The sequence below is a fragment of the Eleutherodactylus coqui genome, chromosome 5 (genome assembly GCF_035609145.1).
Source record: "Eleutherodactylus coqui strain aEleCoq1 chromosome 5, aEleCoq1.hap1, whole genome shotgun sequence".
NCBI lineage: Eukaryota > Metazoa > Chordata > Amphibia > Anura > Eleutherodactylidae > Eleutherodactylus > Eleutherodactylus coqui.
In genome coordinates this window covers 156,189,538-156,213,375 of record NC_089841.1, presented here as the reverse complement: position 1 = coordinate 156,213,375, position 23,838 = coordinate 156,189,538, and the positions used below count along the sequence as shown (strand labels likewise).

General features: G+C 41.9%; 2 protein-coding genes across 4 annotated transcripts in view; one reads left to right on the top strand and one right to left on the bottom strand.

Moving 5' to 3' along the window:
• The window catches only part of LOC136627925 (uncharacterized), a 50,023-nt gene extending 43,026 nt beyond the window's left edge, over positions 1-6,997 (top strand). For both annotated transcript variants that reach the window (XM_066603445.1, XM_066603446.1), the window contains exons 6-7: positions 341-574; positions 4,558-6,997. In XM_066603445.1, coding sequence (XP_066459542.1) covers positions 341-574; positions 4,558-5,238 — 915 coding nt within the window. In that variant the 3' untranslated portion in view covers positions 5,239-6,997. The remainder of the gene's footprint in view (positions 1-340; positions 575-4,557) is intronic.
• A 7,598-nt stretch (positions 6,998-14,595) lies between these two features.
• CHFR (checkpoint with forkhead and ring finger domains) overlaps positions 14,596-23,838 on the bottom strand; it is a 62,700-nt gene continuing 53,457 nt past the window's right edge. For both annotated transcript variants that reach the window (XM_066603443.1, XM_066603444.1), the window contains 4 exons: positions 22,859-22,946; positions 21,140-21,247; positions 19,503-19,575; positions 14,596-15,473 (listed from right to left, as the gene is read on the bottom strand). In XM_066603443.1, coding sequence (XP_066459540.1) covers positions 15,431-15,473; positions 19,503-19,575; positions 21,140-21,247; positions 22,859-22,946 — 312 coding nt within the window. In that variant the 3' untranslated portion in view covers positions 14,596-15,430. The remainder of the gene's footprint in view (positions 15,474-19,502; positions 19,576-21,139; positions 21,248-22,858; positions 22,947-23,838) is intronic.

Sequence of the window (23,838 nt, the reverse complement as noted above, 5' to 3'; positions counted from 1 at the left end):
ATTTCATATCCATTGCTGTTACCATGTATTTATTCGGACAGTAGACTACGGATTGCTGTTTGTGGCAGCCTGTAATCTGTAAAGCAACTAATGGGAATAATCACAATAATATCTCTATATTAGGGAGTTACTATTTGTTCAATCACTATATCTTATACTCTATGTATTACTGTAGGTATATTTGTGCCATACCGATGCCTCGTGTGATAATAGAGTAATCCTAAAATGCTGATTGCTTGATTTTTATTTTGTTTTTCGAGTATATTCCCTGTAGCCAGTTAAGGCCGGGTTCACACTGCTGCATTAATGTATTTTTTTTCATTCTGGCCTCTCATTTTAGGTAGGAAACCTAAAGAGAAGTGTAACCAGCCCCGCCTCTGTATCCGACTGGCTTACCTCAGATTATACAAGCGTGGATCTAACTGTGGAGGACAAAGCAAATGAATGTGAAGAAGTAGATGCAGCCAGACAGAGGGCTTGGAGTGTTCGCAATTTTAACAGCCTGTTGCCTCAGCTACAGATGAAATGGCGTAGTCGTACCTCCAGTGGTTCCTTCACAAAATTAGTAGACAATGTAAGTTCATTTTCCTTTCTTAAAGTTGTTGTCTTCTTTAGAAAGCCTATTATTTACCCTATTAATTAAAGGAGTTGTCCAGGAAATTAAAAAAGAAAGGAAAGCTATGTAACTATAAATAAATCTTTATTTAGCTACAGAAGCGTGTTTTGTTTAGAGGGTAATTACTCTTGTAAAATTAAAATGGCCATTGTCTATAAAAACCCAACCTAGGATCTAACTAGGATGAGTCGCATGCTGCTTGAGACTCGAGGAAACTGTGGGGATAGAGTAATACCCCACTGCTCATTTCTGTAAGGTGGAGTGATAACAAAGTCTGACAGGATTCAGGAGGCATGCACCTCCGAGAACTTCTGGTGGACTTGACATGTCCATGAATAACGCACAATAGGGGACAGTGACGGATACAAGTTACTGTACCTTCCCCCCCCCCCCCCCCCTCTCTGTTGCAGACGAAAAATATTCCACATTCTGTGCTTCCTGCGCGGTATGTAAATCTGTATAGAACCATCCGGTAGGCAGTTCTATTGCCAAAGTCGACCAAACTAGCTTCTCTCTCCATGTTTGTTACCACACCAGCTCACCCTGATGATTGACATCTCTATCGGAGACTCCATACTCAGTGTGTCTGTGATGCACGTTTAGCTTCAGTGCATGCATGTAACATTATTGAGGTTACAGGCATTGTTGCACATGCGCCAAAGTCAGAGGTGCAGCGCAGATACACAGTGTCTTCAACCTGAGCTGGAGACGTCCATCATGAGAGTGAAGGGGAAATGTTTGCAAGCACAAAGGGGAAAGAGAGCCTGGATGACTTTAACATTAGAACCGCCCATGAGACAATTCTGTAATAATTAACATACTGCATGGAAAGCCTAGAAAGTGGGATATTTCACAATTTGAAATAATGGAGAAAGGTAAAAAAAAAAAAATAGTACAGTCACTTGAATCTGTCTTTTGGACATCCTATATTGGGATTAGTTTTACATTTGTCTGACAGACTTCCTGTAAGGCTAGGGCACCATGGTGACATGTGTCACACAACACAAAGATCATTGTGTCATGCTGTGATGTTGCATCTAATGATTGCCAATGATGTTGCATTGCGACGTGACACAACAGTTGCAGAAAATTCAACTCTGTTGGATCTTGGTCAGAAGTCACATTCGACTTTTCCACCATAGATCTGAATTTAATTTGCATGTGACTGTGACTTGCCTCCAACTTGGCTGCTTTTTAACAGGCAAATTGCAGCTCTGAAATCGTTGTCCAATATCAGCTCTCAGACAAGTCGCACAAATTATTTGGTCCCATGACTTTTCTGAGACTTTGTTGCCATATAGCAGCTTAAAGGGACCCTCTCACCTTGAAAACTAACCTCACTGCATGGCAGAAGATGAAAAATCAATTCCTTCTAATGCCTTTTATGTTTCTAATGAGCCCACATACTTTCAGAATTAGTTTTCAAAGTTATCCTATCCTGTGACATATGCAAATGAGGAGAGAAAAATCCTCCATTTGCGAAGAGCCGCACTAGTTCATGAGCCGGGTTTACTGTGTAATGGGGCATGTGATGAGCTGTCTATCAGGAGAAAGGGGACATGGTTAGCATGGCAGCTTGTGAATCAGCATGTCTCTTATTAGGTAGCATGGCTCCTCTCCTCATTTACATACGACATGGGAAAACTTTGTTATCTAATTGTGGAGATGTAGGGGCTCATTAGGAAAATAAAGGGCATTAGAAGTGATTTATTTTTTTTTAATCGCCTACCAGTCAGTGACATTAGTATTAGGGGTGTGCTGGTGGTCAGAGGCATAACTTAAAGTTCCTGGGCCCCAATGCAAAACCTGTAACAGGGCCCCCAAATATAATGCTTTATGGGCTCCCTATATAGAGAACTGATGCCTTACGTGCCCCCTAAGGCTCCTGGACCCAGGTGCAACCGCATCCTCTGCATCCCCAATAGTTAGGCCCCTGCTGGTGGTAACAGGTTCCCTTTTTAAATACATACTATGCAATGCTTGATTTTTTTTTTCTTGGTGGAACTGCAGCAGAATTGAATACTTGCTGCCAGGTTTCCCTACAGATTATAGCTGATCACTTGGAGGTCCCGTAAAGTAGGATTTCCTGTTTTTTAGTTTATTGTTGGAAGACCTTTTCTAACAAATGAGGATTAGGCAAAGTGTACCCTCTTCAAGGGTTAATAAATCCTAGTGTTGAAAGGGACCTCCCGGGTCATCTGGTCCAACCCCCTGCTCAGGGCAGGATTCACTAAATCATCTCAGACAATTTTCTGTCCAGCCTCTATTTGAAGACTTCCATTGAAGGAGAACTCGCCACTTTCCGTGGAAACCTATTCCACTTACTAATCACCCTCCGAAAGTTTCTTTTCTAATATCTAATCTTTGTGTACTCCCTTTCAGTTCCATCCCGTTGCTTCTGGTGTTTCTTTGTGCAGATGAGAATAGGGCTGATCCCTCTGCACTGTGACAGTCCTTCAGATATTTGTAGACCGCTATTAAGTCTCCTCTCAGCCTTCTTTTTTTACAACCTAAACATTTCCAGATCCTTTAACCGTTCCTCATAGGACATGATTTGCAGACTGTTCACCATCTTGGTAACTGTTCTCTGAACTTGCTCCGTTGGTCTATGTCTTTTTTTAAAGTGGGGTGCCCAGAACTGGACACAGTATTCCAGATAAGGTCTGACTAAGGAAAAGTAGAGGGGGGATCGTTACCTCACGTGATCTAGACTCTATGCTTCTCTTAATATGTTCCAGAATTGTGTTTGCTTTTTTGGCTGTTGCATCACATTGTTGACTCATGTTCAGTCTATGATCTATTAGTATACCTAAGTCTTTTTTACATGTGCTGCTTAGCCCAATTCCTCCCATTCTGTATGTGCTTTTTCTTGTCTAGATGTAATGTATCTTTAAAAACTTTACAGTCTTAAAGCAACCCTCTGGTTTCAGGACAAAATTTTGTGCAGGGATCAAAGGAGGTAGTTATATTATCTGGTGTTGGTCTATTGTGCTGATGCCCCTGTGATCTACCTATTCTGGGTCCCGTTTTTCAGCTGCCCAAGATGGCCGATGCAATCTTCAGACTACCTAAGCTCCATACGCCATTGGTAGTGTTAAACTACCAATGCACTATACCTGATCTCTGATTGGCCAGCACTGTACTGCTGGCTAATCAGAGAGCAGTGTGCATCAGCAGCTAGAAAATTGCAATGGCCATTCTGAACAGGTAAAAACAGGATCCCAGGTTGGCAGATTGAAGTGACATCAGCAGGTAGAATTTTGTCCTGAAATCGGAGGGTTGCTTTAATTGAAATTTTCCCAAAATCCATAGCCTCCTTACATACAAACATAGCCTGAAGCTACTGAGCCCCAGTGCATGATCTGTAAGAAGACCTCTCAACTATAACTCTTCATTTATAGCACTGGCATTGTGTGGCCATAGTATGAACTCGTAAGGATAAAGACTTGAAACGGCCATCCTACTCAGCTGAGCAGAGAATACATCTGGAAGATCACAGCCCCGTGTACACACCATATCCTGCAGATTGCTGAGAAATGTGTTGCACACTTGGTCTGACTATCACAACTACATTAGGAGCTTTCTTACTTGGGCACGTCACGTGTAGCCAGCATAACTGAACTGTGATGTAAAGCAATTTTGAACCTCTAGCATAGACTGCAGGGATTATACATATATAAAAATTAGTACACTATACAGAACACATGGTGTCGCCCATAGCACAAAGACCGTTAGATAGTGGATTTCATTGCGATGCCCTTGAAAAATGTGATTTTCTTACTATTGTATATTAACCTTGACCCAGATGCTTTTATTTCCTATTGCTTACTTAGTATCGTCATATTCTGCAGCACTGTATACAGTTTGTCATCATTCTCATTAATCCTTGTTCCCAATTTCTTATGTGATGTCAGTAACAGACAGTTTTTTGCTTTTTTCAGAGTTGCACTGCACCTGTGAAGACTTTAAGTCCTAAGATCCCCAGGAGAGCTGGGTCTGCCGCACAGATTGGGGAAAATCCTAGTCGCTTATATTCAGAATCTTCAGACAGTAATGCGTCCTATCCCCTTACACATTCTGCACACCTCCATAGAAATCTCCCATCAGGCAACCTCAAGAGGACACGGCCATGTTTTGCATTGCTAAATGATTCCTCTGAACAAACATCTGCCTTTGCAAAGGAGAATCACAGTCTGTGCCAAAAGCCTACCACAGAGTATCCAAGCTCACTCAAAATAACAGCAACCAACGGAGTGCGAGCCAGAGAGCTCTCAATGGACTTTGAAAAGCCAAACACCGTTTTTGTGATCTGTGAAGAGGCAGATGATCAGCAGCCCCTGGTATTTGATGACCAGCTGAGCTCTCCTACAGAATGCCAATCACACACTTCTGATTTGGGTTGTAAAGCTAATAACTGCTCCTTTGTATCCAAAAGGTCTTGCACTCCTTTAAGTCCTTGGATGAAGTCTTCAGATGTTTCCATTTATCAGTGTATACAAAACACTGATTCTTTGGGTCCTTCTGGGAGTCTCAACCCTCATTGCACTGCAACTGTGGGTAGATCCAACTCTGCAGGAAGCACAGATTTCCAGTCCGCACAAGTAGGATTAGTTACAGAATAACTGCACTTAATGACAATTATTTCATATTTCATGGTGATCAGGAAATCCATTTTTTTCTGGGAACATTGATAAAGTCACTAGGAAACGAGTCAAACGTGCCAACTGTTTTCATGGAAGTCAATTGGCGGCATCTCTGTTGTTGTAGTTACAGCTTGCCACTTGCCATAATGACTGCCGCACATCATTCATATAGTAATTCCGCTGTGTATTTCATATTCTTACTTCATTAATAATGTTTGCAATTCTGTATTGTCCAAATATGACACAGATCAGTCATTGGACAGAAACAAATCGGTGAGAAATACACGGCGATTAAATGAAGTGTTGTCACGGTAACAGTCCGGTCTCTGGTCTTTGTTTTAAGTCAGACTTTTAAGATCTTAAATTGCTTCAAATTTATTTGGATTGGGGGATCTGAGTGACTGACTTGTGCTCATCAACTGGGTGTAGGGTATACATATAACGCACAATGTCTTATTTTTCCTCACTAGTCGTAAGGCACTGCAGGATGAGACTACTCACTAACGCACAATGAAACTATATTTATTACATGCTGCAGTAGCCATAATTGCACAGACCTTAGTTTTTTACTGCACTTTTACTAAAGGACAATTCTCTTCTCACAATTGCAGTTCACTTGTATTTTATCAACTTCTGCACACTACTTGGGTATCTAAGTTTGTAGTCCCCATTTTAGGGGCAGACCGTATAAGCACTGAAATAGTAACCTGCCCAGATCTAACTTGTATGTATTTACTCACTGTCTGGACTATCACTTACTCTAGTAATGAAGAAATACAGGATCATTAGAGAAAGGTAATTAAACTATGTTCATATGTTAGATTTGCAATCGGAAAGCCTGCCGTGGATTTTTCAAAGAATCTGCAGGAGAAATCCGAGACCGAAACTCTAATTTCTGCCGTATAAATTAGCAGAACCGCATGCAGACTAGCCCCATAGTGATTCAGGAAGGCTAATCTGTGGTTTTTCCGTGCACAATTCGTGGCAATAATAAGCATGCTGTAGAATTTAAAAACCACAGCCTGTTTTTTTTCTGCTGCATCTGAATGTAGTCTAAAATACCCCACTCACTTGCATTAGCTCTGAATGCCAGTGGTTTACGGGCCTAAATCCAAAGAGAATTTTGAGTGCATAAAGGAAAAAAAAATGTGGGCAACAAGCAGAGATCACATCGATCTCAGATGCAACAATTGAACAGTCCAGCTTCTCCCCAAACAACGTATCAAAAAAAGAAGAGGACTCGCCAGCATCCACATGTAAAACTTTATTTGCACCTCCTGTATTGACTCTCTTCGAGGGATCTTTGTCAGGTGCCCTTTAGAAAGACCCTGTAAGGGTTACATGGTGTGATGATACAGAGTCTTAAATAGACTTTTACATGCATGCTGGTGACCTTTCCTTTCCTTGGATGTGTGAACATGACCTTATAAGCAGTTGCATTGATGGGTATCTTTATTAGATGGTTGCATGTTCTGAAATCTAACTGTACTGCTACTCTAGGGTGCTTTGTAGTATATTCATACAGGCAAGCAGTGGTGTATAAGAGAACTGCACCACTACAACACATGCATAATGTTGCAGTTTTTTTTTTAATTTTAGTCTTACTGAAATTAGTGTTTGCTTTAATGAAGCACTACTGCTGTAATGTGAAACCGCAGTCTGATTATCACATTTAGCTATCTGAGTTGTGATATTTGTACGTTTACTATGCTACATTTTCACCCCTATTAAAGTCAATGCCCTAAGAATGTGTATGAACCTGATTTTATAGAATCTTCACTACAATGTAGAATTTGCACCTGAGTGAATGCAGATTTTTCTGCTCACTCATTCATAACTAATCTGTGAAAGAGTGTTTCAACTTATAAACCTAACTAAAATCACCATGGTACAGTTCTTCGCAATTCCAGTCCTCCCAATACCCCTAATAAATCCTAGTTTCTGGATTTCCTCAGTATTGCACTGGATTTTCTCTGTCATGTAATTATTGTCAGCACATCATAAATTGCTACAGGTGTTCTCTATGGGATATCCTCAGATCATGATTTTTTTTGGGGGGGGGGGGCACTTGAGGATTGGCGTTAAGAAATGGCGCCATAGGATTCTATGGAGATCTAAGTTTGGCTCAGTGAAACCGCACATGTCTAAGTGGTGGTGACCATGTGAAACTGGCTATAAGCTATCAATGAAAAGACTTAAAGGGGTATTCCATCTCATAAATTTATGGCATATCTCAAGGATATGCCATAAATGTATGATTGATAGGGGTCTGACCTCTGAGCCTCCCAACCGCTCCTGAGAATGAAGGGGCCACAGCGCTAAATCAGTGCACCACCCCTTGGCTGCTTTTCCCGGCACAGTGGTGTTTTGAGTGACCAGGCTGAGTGGGGAACTGCACTGAGGCCGCATTCGGCAGTTTCCTCACTGATAGTGTTAACTGCCACCTTTTTATGACCCAATAAAATTAGTCATTTCACATAGTGGTAACTTATGTATTCTGCGTTTGTTCGAGGTCAAAGGCTTGTAGCTGCTACCTGGTGTTATCGTTTTGGTTGAGGGGTCCTCTGCAGTTTAGTAGGTCCTACTGCTAACGCCCTTTTTTGTTGAGTATTACTGCAACCTTTAAGCAGACTTGTCACAGGATAGAATTGGCAAAGCTGGCTGCATGGCTCTATCTTTTTTTCATAGTCCCCTTCCTTTACCCAGTTGTGCTTCCATTGGGTGAAGCGGGCAGTCCCCTACACTTGATGTCAGTGGGAGATATCAGCCTGTCCATCAAGTCCACCATCACCCATTGACAGTGAGTGGAGGGAACAGCCCACTTGATACATTAGCCATTTAAATCGGGGCCTATTTTTCGTAATTTGTCCGAGGTCAAGATATGTTTGTTTCGTCTTTTTTCCCAGTGGAATTACACTATGTTTCATGAAGCCTCTTGTATATTGACTTGTAGAGGGACCATTGGTGCGTCAATCCCCCCCCCCCCCCCCACACTCTCTGCAGTGTACATATTTTCAGGAAAATCACAGCTTAAGGTTGAAGTCACACAAACGTATATCGGCTCGGTTTTCACGCCGAGCCGATATATGTTGTCCTCGTGTGCAGGGGGGGGGGGATGGAAGAGCCAAGTGCAGGAACTGAGCTCCCGCCCCCCTCTCTGCCTCCTCTCCGCCCCTCTGCACTATTTGCAATGGGGAGAGGTGGGACGGGGCGGGGCTAATTCTCGGAACTTAGCCCCGCTCCGCCTCTTCCCATTGAAAATAGTGCAGAGGGGCGGAGAGGAGGCAGAGAGGGGGGCGGGAGCTCAGTTCCTGCACTTGGCTCTTCCATCCTCCCCCCCACCCCCCCTGCACACGAGGACAACGTTTATCGGCTCGGCGTGAAAACCGAGCCGATATACGTTCGTGGGAATGCACCCTAAAGGGGATGTAGGAAGAGTGGAACTTATTCCCTTTCACAGGATAGGTGAAAACTTGCTGATTGGCATGGGTTTTCCCAGAGAGCCCCCTCCTCCCACCATCCTACCGATCTTAAGAACTGGGGTCCTCAATCGTCCTCACTGCAGGGTTACTGCATCCCTGCACTGAGGAAGAGACTGAATGGAGTACGGGTTGCACAAGTGCTCCATTTACTTTCAATTGGAATATGGAGAAGGCAATTTGTTTTAAATAGGTAATCTAATTCAGTCATTCTAGATATTTTAGTAAGGCTGGGTTCACTCAATTTCATGTTCCCTGTTGCATTTTTCTAAAATCGTGACAAACGCACTGCAGCTGCAACATGTGACGGAGTAGTTTTATGGGTAGAAACTAATCTAATTAATCCTGATTTAGATGCAAACTAAAGAGGATTATAGAAATCAACTTTTGTTCTGTACGCAACTCCCTTTCCAGATTAGTTTTTCTCCAAAATGTTGTGATGTATGTTATAGGCGGGCATACATAGTTTGTGCAAGACTTACCATGATTCTGAACACCTCTTGACCTATAAGAAATGTTAGTATAAATTAATTATGCTCAATCAGTGTAGTGCACACTAATTTACTGTTCATTTCCCTAGTTATTGGCATGTGCAGATATTTCCTGTGGGGATTAATTTAATGTAGCTGGAGAATGCATTATAATATGCAAGTAGAAGCAAATCGAATGAATAGAGACTATATGGTTCTCCGTGTAAATATTTCACCAACCAGCATTAAAGCATTTAGAAGAGGAATAAAGCTGATCTGGCACTCTTGGTCAATTAGGAATCCACACACTTCAAAACACTGCATTTTTCCACAGCCAGATGTTGGCTGTAAGTCCATATGAAATCCCTACACCCACTTATTTTCTTAAACTCCAATGCAGGATGCTCTAGGGTTGGCATTTTGTGAAGTTACATCAGTTTTATGAGTTACTGGATAATAGAAAAACAAATGTATAAACTTGCTGTTTCTTGCAGGGCTATTTTTTTTTGTATTTGCTTGTAAAAATGCATGAAAATAGCATAAAAATTACAAGGTTTTTTCCCCCCCTATGGAAAAATGGCAGCACATTACATATGCTACTGCCTGAAGAGAGGAAGAAAAAAAGCAAAAGTGAGGAAAAACCCCTATAGTTTATAGTGTTTAATATTTTGGCTATTGCCTGCATAACAGCTGCTTGCAAAAGGCACGGTGGGAAACCACCTTTTGTATATATTTAAACAGTACTGTAAGTGGGTAATGATCAACAAAACTGTACTTACAGCCACTTTTTTTTGTAGGTATGGGTATTGTATTCTACACCATTGCAGGAGAAGAACAAACAAAATGTATATGGATGCTGTACCATTAGCTGTTTGTATGGGTATAGCCTAATACAGCCCCCCTCCCTCGTACTAGAATACGGTTTTTATATGCAGCATCCCAAGCAGCAGTTGTTTCAGCCATATGTGCTTTGAACTTCACAAAAAGCTATTTCCTGCCACCCATATCAGCTTCCATGTGTTTGTGCACTAAGCATCTTATGCGTATACAGAACTGAAATCCAACACCCTTGGACTTCTTTGAAGTTGTACTGTACTTTCTCAAGCCTTTGCTTTCATAGTGAGTGTTTTCTGATGGATTCCTGTGGATGCTGTGATATAATGTATGGTAACTTGATAAATAGTCTTCTAAGGCAGCACCACAGAGAGCATGATATAGTTGAGAAGAGGTACCCTCCTTAGTATAAAGCCACAGTAACCTCATGTGCAGGAGGTCAAACACAGTGTGTACTAAATCAGGTATAAGTTTTTTTTTTCTTTTTTAATGCCCTTCTCTCAGTGTTGTACATGCCTGATTGCATCCATACTGAATGGCCACTTTATTAGATACTTACCCCTTTGGATTTTCTCATGCAGCAGTGTTGGTAGGATACAGGGAATGGAGTGATCAAGGAAAACATACAACAACAAAAAGCCTGAGGCTGTATATAAATGATCACAATAGGGGTTTGAAAAGGATGTCAAGAATAATACTGAAGACCATGCAACATACTGTCCTAGATGGGAGTTTCTTAAAGTAGCCATTCAGTGTACCTCCCAAGCTTGAGGTTGCGTTGTCTTAGGCTATATTCACATTAGTTTCTTGGATGGGGCCACAGGCTGTTATTAGTAAAAGGGAGACCAAGCGCTGCTCTGTTTTAGCAGTTTTCCAATTCTATTCTGGTATTTTGGCTAGACAGAATAGCATGGTTGTTCTCTACCTCCAGATGGAGCCCTGACTTGGAATACCTGAAAGTGCCAAAACACTATTAGCATGTAGTCTTACAAGATAGTTCCACTTTCAACCAATAAAGCTTGTTCACTATGGCATATGCTTATACACTCTCATTCGCTACAAAACGTCATTCTGTATTTTAATCCTATAAAGAGCCAGCACTGTAAATATACAGTGCTTTGTCCTAGGCTTCAACCCCGCACCATAGTAAAAATACAGCATAAGGCTTCTTTCTCAACAAGTGTATATTAGCCAGCCGTTTTATACTATGTTGGGAGAGATAAAATTGGTAAACTGGCACACAAATCAAACTTATGCGCCCTTTCAGACGGCATGGGTCCCCCACCCCATAGGTGCTGAGACTACCATGTCGCCGCCCCTTTTCCCTCCCTCCCTCCCTATCACAGGCTCACCTCTTCTCCTCCCTGCTCGTTCCTTGCAATGGGAGGGGGTGAGATGGGACAGGGGTGTAGCTAAGCACCAGCCCATCCCGCCTCCTCCCATTGATGGCTATGGACAAAGGGTGGGAGCTTAGCTCCACCCATGTCCACAGCCAGCAATGGGAGGAGGTGGGATGGGCTGGTCCGTCCCACCCCCTCGCATTGCAGAGAGCCAGCGGGGAGGAGAGGACGGGAGCCTGCACGGGGAAAGGAGAGCAGAGGGAGGGTGTTTAGCAGCCACGCTGCTAAACTCCCTCACACCTGTGGCCACTGCCATGGGCTCCCATAGAAGCCCATGGCAGCAGCTGACTTATTCCGGTCCAAAAGATAGTTCCAGGACTATCTTTTGGGTCCGACATAAAAACACCTGGAGCTATATTGGGCTGGCTGGGAGTTTTTACGTCTCAGGTATACGGCCATGTGATCTAATGCACTGGAATCCAATGCATCAGATCACAGCTTATCAGCAGGCCATTAAAATGGCGGGCTGATATACGCTCGTGGGAAAGAAGCCTAAGGGTAAAGTTTCTCCAATCTAATAGGAGCAAGTTGGGTCCTCAGCTGTCTGCCAGCCAAGGACCCAGAGAAAGAAACAGAAGTGGTTTTTAACAGCTTCTGTCTTCTCTTTTACAGGCTACATCGTGCTCACTGAGCGCTGCTATGTAGAGAATAGGAAGTGCTGCTTCTGTTATTCAACCCTGGCAAAAAGGACCCTTGGGCATGGCTCAGCTGCTGCATTTTAACAGACCCAGATCAGCTCTGTTTGTCACTATTGGCACTAGAGGGTCATGTTTTACCCTAAAACTGGGGCTCCCAGGGAAAGCGTGTGGGAATTTTTTTTTTTTTTTTTAAAAAGGACTGTGTGAATGTCTTTGAAGTCTTCTATGACCTCATGAGGGACATGGATGGTAAAAAAAAATACTATACAAATGATATATCAAAATTGGGAACCCATTCCTGTACTTTAACATAAGTATACACATTTTAAAAATGAACTATACATTTAAAAAGATCTTTTCTTGGGGGAGTTATCTACAAAAGCTAATAAAATATTACGTTAACAGTCCCTGATTACTTCAGAAGGGTTGTTGATTTGATGGAAAGTGAAATAAGGCAGTGTTCTATGCCATTAGATGCATTCATATCCATCAAACATTTAAACCAGCTTTACAACACCAAACTTATGTGTGTCCATAAAACCGATGAGAGTTCCAACCTAACTGCGGGTCTACTGACCCAAACTCAACATCATGTAATATGGTCATGTGAAACTGACCAAGTCCAGTCGCTAAAGAGGTCCCTTGTCCATATACCTCATTAGAGGCACATAAATGAGATGGGGTAGATGGACATTGCAAAGAGCAGCTTACACTCAGGAGGACTTCAATCAATTATGTATTACACCCATGTGTTTTGCATGTTAGATCTGCGAGTTATTGTATACATGCATCCCATGCTACTGAATTCCTTTACATACAGTATGTGTGCATATATAACTTTATACGTATGTATTTATTTTCAAAAATCTCATTTGCATACTAGGAAAGCTATCTTGGCAGATTTCAAAGCCACTGCATGCCCTATCCATAAAGGAGTTCATGTGAATAATTGGCAGATTTCACTATAACAGGAATGTTTTCATCTGAGTCCACATGTAAAGACACATGCAGCTTAAATGCTCCATTGCTGGAAGCGCAGACTGCTGCCAGTGGATAGACACGAGCCCAGGCTTATTCTCATGCCGTATTAAAAAGATATGTACCTCCACAACAGACAAATTTCCTACTTAGGTTAATTTTACACAAGCGTGATGCAATCGTATCATGCTGTTGGCTTAGACCCGCAGGTGGAATGGGATTTTTGGCTGCAATACAGTCCCAGAAATACACATGTATGACGCTTGTTTGAAACGGTCTTTAAGATAAGGTTCTCAGGAATAGGAATAGGAGGGTAACTACAGCCTTTTTCTAATTCCTATCCAAACTAAAGTCTTTCTACGAACCCAGCAATTAAATTGGATTTTACAATGCCAAAGAGCCGATTGGCAGGAGCAGAGCCTGACATGTATGCAAGACTCCGCTACTGCCAGTAACCAGTGAAACATAACCTCATACAGCCATGTGGAGCGCCATTCTCTGGCTGCACCTTTAATGACAAGTCCTCTGTGAGTGTAGACAGTATTGTGCCATATGAACACCAGGGTATATGTGCAGAAGCCTTCTCTGGCTGCACCTTTAATGACAAGTCCTCTGTGAGTGTAGACAGTATTGTGCCATATGAACACCAGGGTATATGTGCAGAAGCCTTATTTGACTGCGCTTCTTGTCATTCATTTGCAATAACCACTTATAGTCAGTTGCAATATCAATTGAGGGCCATCTACATGTGACGATTATCGCACAAAATTCCTTCAAACGAACGAAAATGTGTGAAAATTGTCAAGTCTAAATGCAAAACATCGTTCACTATTAGTTTACCGCTCACCCTGAACCAGCATAAAGATCATCGCTGGATCGCTGACTTCTTGCTCAGTGCTTCATAGAATGTAAAGTGCTGAGTGAGAAGCAAGCGGGCATCTGCCTGTCTAAACGCTCTGCACAAGCGCTAACAACTAGCGGTGACGTCACCTAGTCGTTTAGCCGGCAGTCGTCCCATGTAAATGTAGCATTACCAAAGCCGTAATTTAATACTGTAAACAGTCTCTACCTTCCACAAGGGCTTCAATGGACGTGACAGCAGACTAGAACCATTGCTTACCTTTCTGTTGGCCACATTTTTTCCTTCCAATATCTTATAGTGTGCATTTTAAAATAATGAGAGCTCCCCCAACGACTGCCTGTCCTGTATGCTAGTGGCCGCACGAATCTTGGCATAAGTGATGTCGCTGGAGGACAAGGAGAACAGTAAATACTACCAGTTCTACTTGATACCCAAGTAAAGCTGGCAGCATACAGTATATCACATTCTTACAATGTTATAAAAGACATTAAGCACTTCTATTTCTAAGAGTAGTGGAATCAGACTCTAGTCCCAAATATTTGATAAATATGCCAAAAAAGTCAGCACTGCAACGTTCTATGCAAATTAAAGTTTACCAAAAAGTATAATACATGTTTTATGCATTGCACCAACTACAGTAGTAAGCAACATTGTGTAATAGACAGAGAATCCAACTTTTGAGGTATAAACATTTACTAGAATGATTGCTTAAATTTCCCTGTACTATACAGTGTGTTCTCATCTTTCTTGTAACATGTTGGTAGTCCATTAAAGAAAAACAAATATGGTATCAAAGGTGATAGAGGTTATATAGCTGTTCCAGAAGTGAACATTCAGTGTTGCAGGCATATTCCATGAGCAACATATTCAGTTATGCAGATCACATACACAGGAACCACAGTGCAGAGCAGGATTTTCCAGGACTCAGTTGTCAGGAAAAATTATTCGCTTCATTCTAGCCCTTATACAGAAAAAGAGAAGCAGACTAGTCATGTGCATAACAAACCAATGGCTGTAAATTGAACCAATTTCCCTGAATGGAAAGCGCACTAGAATAGCAGATCATCTGCAATATATTCAGTGTGAATCTTTAAATAAGGAATATTAACTCATGAACAAAACCGCTCATTTACAATAGTGTAACGTCCATCAATAACAGCAATACAGCAATGTGCAGCAGAAAGCTGTAAAACCCACAGTCATTGAGTGGGTGTCTCACACCAATCAGTGCCCCTAGCTGGAAGCAAGACATTTTGCATTGTATATCAGTTGACTCTGTCCGTTTCCAAACCACAGCTCAACAAGTTAAACAAATCCAACAGCAATTTAATTGGCAACCATCAGTGTGCCAAAACAATCTGGCACGGTGTAAACAGCCTGCTCTCCGAGGCCAGGAACAGGCTCCTGCACACTAGAAGGTCACAGGCATCTTCCTGTTCTCCGGAAACGCTGACACCTCCTCTTCATAGTACAGTCCTAGAGGTGGCTGGACTTTCACATGGCACCAAACCTAGTTCTTGAAGCGTGTTTGTTCACAGATGTGGTTGAATTTCCTGAAAAGGGGAAAGATGCAACATTTTATTGGAACTTCAGTTCACCATCAATACCCAAGATATATATTTTTACTAACAGACTTCTTACCGGCCTTCAATATATAGATTAATAATTCAGAACCCGTAAGAAGTTGGCAGCCTGTTATGTACTGTACAATATGCACCTGACCACTTAGCCAATCAAAGGCTTAAGTGGCCATAGAAGACTCACCACTAAAGCCTGTGACTGGCTGATTGGTCACACACACAATGAATGGAACTAGCCTGCCTGGCAACTATTCCGGGTTCCGAGTGGTAGGGACCAGGGCTTTAGCAAGTGGACGGGGAGCCAATGGAATAGGTGAATATACATTTTTTCTTTACTCCATTTTAAGCCTGTAAATTTGATCCAGATTGTACTTAAAGGGGTTTTCAGGAATTTAGGCAATGACCTAGGTGTAATATTCAGGGTGCAGCACTCGTTTCAAAGTCTTACTTCTTGTCTCTGTATCTGTAAGTCCTGTTAGGCTTTCTTCACATATACTTTTAATTGCAGTTCTTTAGAACTTTATTAGTACTGTTAATTCTTCACATACATACAGATGCTTTTATCATGTGTTTTTCAGCTTTTTTTTCATTTTCATTTAGAGATGAGCGTGGACCAAAATGCTCGGGTCCTTGTTGTTCGAGTCAAGCTTTTCGGAAATTTGAGAGCTCTATTTGAGTAACGAACCGCATTGACTTTAACCCCTTGAGTGGCACGCCCGGAAATTTTCCGGGACGAGCTCCACTGCTCATAGCGATACAGCCCGGAAGATTTCCGGGCTATGTATCACTATGGGAGCTGCAGAGTACAATGCCACAAGCTGTGACATTATGCTCTGCCTGCACAGACCCACAGAGAGCAGTGCAAGGGCTTTGAAAAACCAGCAGAAGATATTGCAGATATGTCGGCAATCTCCTGCACTGGTTTGTTTACAGGTTGCCATAGAGACCATCGGCTTGTCAGAAGCAAGCCGATGGTCTCTGTGGCAGGGAGAGCTTGGTGCTTGGCTGTCAGAGGACACCTAGGTACCTGCTCTTACAGCAGAGATCAGAGAAAACCTCCGATCTCTGCTGTGTTAACCCTTTACATGCTGCAGTCTATGTGACTGCAGCATGTAAAGGGCTGTCACCATCGGACCCCCGGAATGTGATCAGGGGGTCCTGATGGGTCCCTGTGGAAGTCCCCTAAAGGGACAAAAAAAAAATTTTAAAAAAAAAAGGAAAAAAAAAATTAAATAAAAAAAATAAAAACACTTGTCTCCCTTTACTTTGTAAAAAAATCAAAAATAAAATCACACATGTGGTATCCATGCGTCGTAATGACCCAGAGAAGTTAATACATTATTTAACCCCTTAATGACATGGCCCCTTTTTTTCTTTTTTCCCCATTTCTTTTTTTCCTCCCCCCTGTTTAAAAAATCACAACTTGTCCCGCAAAAAACAAGCCCTTAAATGGCCATGTCAATGGAAAAATGAAAAAGTTATGGCTCTTGAGACGCAACTGCAAAATTAGTTGAAATTCAATGATTAGACCATTTTAAAAAACCTGCCCTGGTGGGCACGACAGGGTGGTAGGAAACCCGCCACTCAAGGGGTTAATGGGAGACTCGAGCATTTTTGTATGTGACCCACCGGTGGCAGAGGTTTTTTTTTTTGCGCCCTGTAATCTAAAACTATACATATTCTATATCAAAACAAAATGAGCAACCCATTCCCATACTTTTAATTTAGCGTAAATCCACTAATTTAAAAAAAACAAAAAACAACAAAATTTATAAGCTACTTACCCCCCAATAAAACAAAACAAAAAAAGCCCTGAAAAAGTCAGTGAAAAAAAGATATAAAAAAATAGCCCTATATGTCGGGGAAAAAATGCTGAAAATTTTTTGGGTAGCTAAAGGAAAAAATAAAGGGGCAGAAATTCCCCACTTGGGTAAAATCCCTAAAAAGTGTCTGGTCCTTTAGAGCCAAAAACAGCCTGGCCCTTAAGGAGTTAAGATTGGCATTTTTAATAGTTTCTACTGGGCATACACTCCTGCTGTTTTAACTCAACCATATCCTTGAAATTACTTATTGAAATATCTAATACTTTGATCGCAGTAATGGATTGCTCAAAGTTGGTTCTTATGTAAAAACCATAAACATTGGTGATCACTGGAAACCAAATTCTCTTTCACCTTAACCTCAGACATCAGATCTCTATTTGCAAATGCTAAATGTAGAATATCTCCTCTGGTTGATGACCTGACAGGCCGTTTTAGAAACCCTTCTTTAACTGCCTGTATCAATTTCATGCTCCTGTTTGTAAGAACACTAGGAATACTCCAATCAACATCTGTTCCCCATTATTACAGTATCTCCTTTTTTGCCACTCGAGTAACTTCATCCACCAACAGGTTATCATAATCCTCACTTTTCCCCAGAATCCGATATATGACACCAATTCTAATCACAGTTCTCTCTTTAGCTTGCATGCAAACCCAGAGGGTTTCTAGATCTTTGTATGTATTTTAAATCCCTGTTGATTTAAGAAGGTACCCGTCACCTCCTAATAGCACGATAAACGTATGTTGCTTATGCACGCAACAATCTATAATTCGCACACATAAACAATGTCAGAGCTCAGTACAGGCAGAGAAATGGTTTGCTGGCTAAATCGTTCAGTCATATTCACTGCCTGTACTCCTGTGTAATTGGTCATTTCCTGAAAGAGGATACCTGGCACATCGTCAAAATGCCACCCTGCACTCAAAGGGGTAATCCCACAATTCAACATTTGTCAAAATGCTCAGTACCCTCCTAATATAAAATAGAGTGCCACATGCGCAAATGAAATTCACAGAGTGATCCTCACTTCTATCTGAAAGCAAGGTAATGATTTACGCAGGAGAACTGTCAGGCACCTCAGCACCTGACATTCATCTCAGCGATAAAGGACCATGATCATGGCTTTGGTGGCTTAGCCTCCCCTCCTTTCTCAAACTTGTATACAAGCTTCTCTTTACAAGCTCAGGAAGCGGTCAAAAGGGTTAAGGCCCATTTACATGGAACGAATGTCGGGCAAACGATGCCCGACAATCATCCCTGTTTACACTCGCTCCTGTGCTGTTGCATGGGAGCTAGTATCGCTGGCTCGCTCACAGAGCGACCAGCAGGGGGGCTGCAGGGAAGTTTTCTCTCCTAGCTCTCCCTCTCCATTGACTTCAAGAGGTTGTCCCGCAAAAGCAAGTGGGGTTATACACTTCTGTATGGCCATATTAATGCACTTTGTAATATACATCGTGCATTAAATATGAGCCATACAGAAGTTATATACTCACCTTCCCTGCGCTGGCGTCCCCGTCTCCATGGTGCCGTCTAATTTCAGCGTCTAATCGCCCGATTAGACGCGCTTGCGCAGAAGGGTCTTCTCCCTTCTGGTCGGTCCGGGCACGAGCGGCGTTCTGGCTCCGCCCCCTTCTACGCGTCATCGCGTAGCTCCGTCACGTGTGCCGATTCCAGCCAATCAGGAGGCTGGAATTGGCAATGGACCGCACAGAGCTCACGGTGCACCATGGGAGAAGACCCGCGGTGCATCGTGGGTGAAGATCCCGGCGGCCATCTTGGAGGAAAAGAAGGAAGAAGTTGCAGAGAGGGGATTCGGGTAAGTAAAAATTTTTTTTTTTATTTCAACACATCCCTTGGGTTTGTCCTGCGCTGAACGGGGGGCCTATGCAAAAAAAAAAACCGTTTCGGCGTGGGACAACCCCTTTAACATAGCAGCCGTTCAATACTGAACGGCTGCTATTTACACTGAACGATCAGCGATCAGCTCATCGTCCATAGTTTAGGCAGCATAAACTAGGTGCACTCCCTAAGGGGAAAAGGTGGCGTTAAAAATGGAAGCGTGTTGCTACCATAAACAGAGCCTACTATATGTACATAAATGTAGCGGTCTTGTTATGCCTTCATGTGACAATACAGTATGCTGGAGGTACGGCATGGGACATGCTCTGCAATACTTACATGGCATGGTGTGCTTTAACCTGAGTTCTACAGTTTCTTCCCCAGTAACAATTTGGTCTTGATGTTACTGCCGCTGAAAATAAACACAGAAGCTCATTATTTTCAAAGATTTACTAAATTCCCACAGAGAGTTGTGAAATTCTATCGAAAAACCATTGTAACAGCTTAACCTCTATCAACTCCTCCATATCAACCAGTAGTAACATGTATTTTCGGACTACAATATTGTTTAGGCACAATGCTGCGACAGTATAAAACAGCTCTGCACGGTCCTATCCTGCACAGCTGTGTAAGTTCACCTACAAAATTCAGGGAGATTTTTAAGACATTCCACCATAAGAATTCTGGGTGTTAACAAAAAAAAACAAACAAAAAAAACAAAAAAAACCAAACGACAACTCGCACAGAAATTTGCGACTTTTGCGCCTCCCTTGCCAATGTTGTAAAAATAGGTAGATTTTTCAGGAAGGGTGTGGATGCTAGGAACCAACATATTTATGCATAGTCTACATCACAAACTGGGAGAAATTATACCAGAAATGTATGTCAGGTCGGACCTGGTGTACATTTCTGTTCAAGCACACACAGCTACTGAGATGCACCCAATACATGGACGGGTATGCACTTCTTCATTTATTAGGTGCATCATGTGTCGGGGAAAATCCCATTAAAGACTGACATTTTAAATGCGGATATTAATAAATTTGCCCCACTGTTCGGTAACTAAGGGATAATTCGTCAATGATTAGGTTTCTCCAAACATCCTTTTGTACTGCACTCTCAGAGCAGCTAACATTGTAGTGGTACTTGAAAACTTTTGGTTACTACTGCGAGCACTTTAGTCACTGTATGGAGCACGGTGTGCAGTCTGTCAGATCGCCATCTTTTCTCCGCAAGAGTCCTTCTACACGGGATGACTGTTGGGCGCTTTAGTGCCTGAAAGTCATCCCAGCGATAATCGCTCCTGTGCTTTCACATAGGTGTGATAATTGCTCAGTGAATGGAGGTGGAATGGGCTGGAGATTGTTATGGCCACCTGCGTCCATTCACAGTAAAACAGGCAGTCAGGCCTCATGTCCACAAGGAAAATCAGGCCTGCACGGATTTCTGCTGTGAATGTCTTTTTTTTTTCATGTGGGAGATCAAGTGAGATATGAGCTCCCGCACGTGTAATCCGCACTAAAATTGAGCATGTCGCGTTTTTTTTCATGCGAGTGAAATCCGCAAATCGCGTAAAATACCATCCGCGGCTATTTAATTACTGCAGATGGTCAATGCTTTCCTATGGGATGTGGATTTGCTAATATAATTTCCCCGTGGACATGAGGCCTAATAGATGAACTGCCCGTCTACACAGGTCAATCGTTGTTTGATCAGTTTCTGCAGGCATAAAAAAAAAAAACAAATTATTTTTTGTCTGTAAGTCACTGCCAGCATTTACACTAAATGATATCGTTCAGATCCAGCGAGAATGATAATTATCATTCAGCGTAGAAGGGCCCTAACGGAGCCAGGATGAAATCATTGGTTGACTTCTCAAATAAGTGATTAATATGGATATTCAGTCCTCAGCCAAAGAAGTCAGCTAAAATTAGTAATATGAACACCATAGAAGAGGCCAAAAAAATTCCAGGTACCTGGTAACTCAGAAGGTGGGATGTTCTGTCTGTATTGATAGGTAAGATCTCTGAAGTTGCGTAGGCCACAGAAGTAGCAAAGCACAGTATTACTGTTAATTCTATAATCTGAACAAAAAAATTAAAAGAAAGATTTGTAATCAAAGAAAGGGAGGAGAAAACAAAATGCAAAACAAACCACAAAATTACATTTAATAAAGCGGTTTTCCAGGCAAACACTACTGATGACCTTTCCTCAGGAGAGGTCATCAATAATTGATGGTCGGGGATCCACAGCCTGAGATCCCCACCGATCAGCTGATCATCTGACCCAAGTATGTGTCGTGGGGCCAGACTACGCTTTGGGTTCAGCATTGGGTTTTAGCTGGATGTGTGATAGACGACGTAAAACCGCCTATTAGACTCCTTCTCCGACCTAGATGATGACATCCTGTCCATCCACACTGACAGCAGGCCTGGCAATTTGCTGATTGTTGACGATCTGCCTGGAAAACCTCTTAAATTTAATCTTTAAAAAAAAGACAGCTGTAAGAAGCAGGGCATGTACCTCTGCGCAGAGTTAGGAAGGATTGGGGAGACACACTTACACCAGGTCGTCTTCCACAGGGTTTTCTCGGCTCTCTCTCCTCTAACCAGTGGATGATTGCAGCTGCGTCATCAGGACTGCAGTGGTTAAATGTGCTTATTTTCTTTAGGCGTGCAGAACATCTGCTACAGATGCCTCTCTTGCCTTCGCTGCTTGAAATAGAGCTTTTGCTGGCTATAACTGAATATAGCCCGTAGGCACAGTCTGCAGGAGATCTCTACCTCACTTTTTCACCCCTATGGTTCCATCCTGGTCTCTGTCCCAATGCAGTTTTCTGCATAAAAGACGGAAACCAGGATTGAACCAGTGCTGGAGTGACAAAACACAATGTGAAATCAGCCTAACATATTTTCTGAAAGTTAAGTGCATTTTGGTATAGTTCACACTAACCAATCTTTCTTGAGAAGAACAGATTTGTCAGTAACCAGGCTTTGCGTACCTTTATTTAATGGGCACAGCACAAGTTAACCCATAATTCCACTCTTATCTGCTTAAATAAACTACATTTTACCAATTAGCTCTTGGAGGTCATTAACAAGGTGGTTCATTTATTTTTTCTCCCTGCACTTTGGATGCATACTCAATATACAAAAAAAAAAAAAAAGATAAAACCGTATGTGTGTTATAAGTTTTGCAATGTTGTGTTTCCTATCCATCATAATTATAGATAATCAACCAACATTTTATCATCAGCAATTAATAAAGTAAAGCTGGTAACTCCAAAAGGGTTCACTTATTTTTTTCTTGTAATTGTATGTGTGTGGTGTTAACAAAGCTTCAAGTAAATTTAAAAAAAGGCATCCTATCAAAGGTTCTTAGACAAGGAAATCTAAATAGATGTATCACATTTAATTGACATTATGGAAATGTTGCAAATCTTCTGTAGTGGAATTGGCAGCAGAAAATCTGCAGCATTTTACAATTCAAGCAAATAGATCTTAGGATAAAATGTGTTTTGTGGTGTACATAAGTTCTGCGTGCATCTAGAGAAGGCCTAGAACTGTGAATGATTTGTAGAGTCTTTAGACTGATGCTAAAACAAGACTTTACAGGAAAAAGCATCTACAAATAGTCCACAGATAAAACATTATTATAAAACTGTAGCATAAGAGTGTAATCTAATGTCTACGTACCAGGAAGCATAAAAGCACCTCGCTGAACGGCTGCAAGACTTTCATGCAATAAGTCTTTCCATGTTAAACCCCTGGATGCCAGGTAACTCTGAGGAAAGAAGTATTTTTTTCTACATCAACAAAAATGCAAGCATGTAACATCAATAAAAGCAAGCATGTAACACTGGTCGACACTGAAATTGTTACGGACTTAAAAAGGTCCTAATCTGTAGTATCATAGTGTGCTGAACACAAATATGACCATGAACATTTTTTATCTAGTTAATTTTCTGTATTTCACAGTGTTACTTTATCCATTAGGACTCTAACAACATCCTTAAAGTTACGCTAACTTAAAGCAGCTACTAAATTCCATTAGGTATAACAAGTACAACTGGCACCTCTGTGGTGATTTGAAGGTAGTTGCCCTTATAAAAGGGGACTGCAGCAGGGATATACAAAATACATGTTTCTTATGTGAGTGGGATAGCCGAGCAAGGGAATTGCACTACTTGCAGACGGAATGAACTCGCAGACAGAATGTAGCAGAATGGAGAGAAGAATATCCAGCACCCAGCTCTGGTCGTGGCTAACAAAATCCTGCTACCACCCCTTTACATCAGACTAGGTTTGATGAAGAACTTCGTGAAAGCCATGGGCCAGACTTTGTCAGCTTTCCGATACCTTCATGAAAAATTCACTGGACTCAGTGATGCAAGGATTAAAGAGGGAGTTTTTGTAGGTCCTCAGATTCAAGAGCTCTTCAAAGATGACCAACAACTTGCTGCAGGGTGATGCGAAACAAGCATGGAATGCTTTTCGCCTAGTGTCTACAAACTTTCTCGGGAATGTTAGGGCAGAAAACTACAAGGATCTAGTACAAGACATGCTGATGTAGTATCAGACACCTGGCTGCAATATGACTCTAAAGATCCACTTCCTTCATTCCCATCTGGATTTCTTTCCAGTCTACTGTGGTGTGGTTAAACATGGCGAACGTT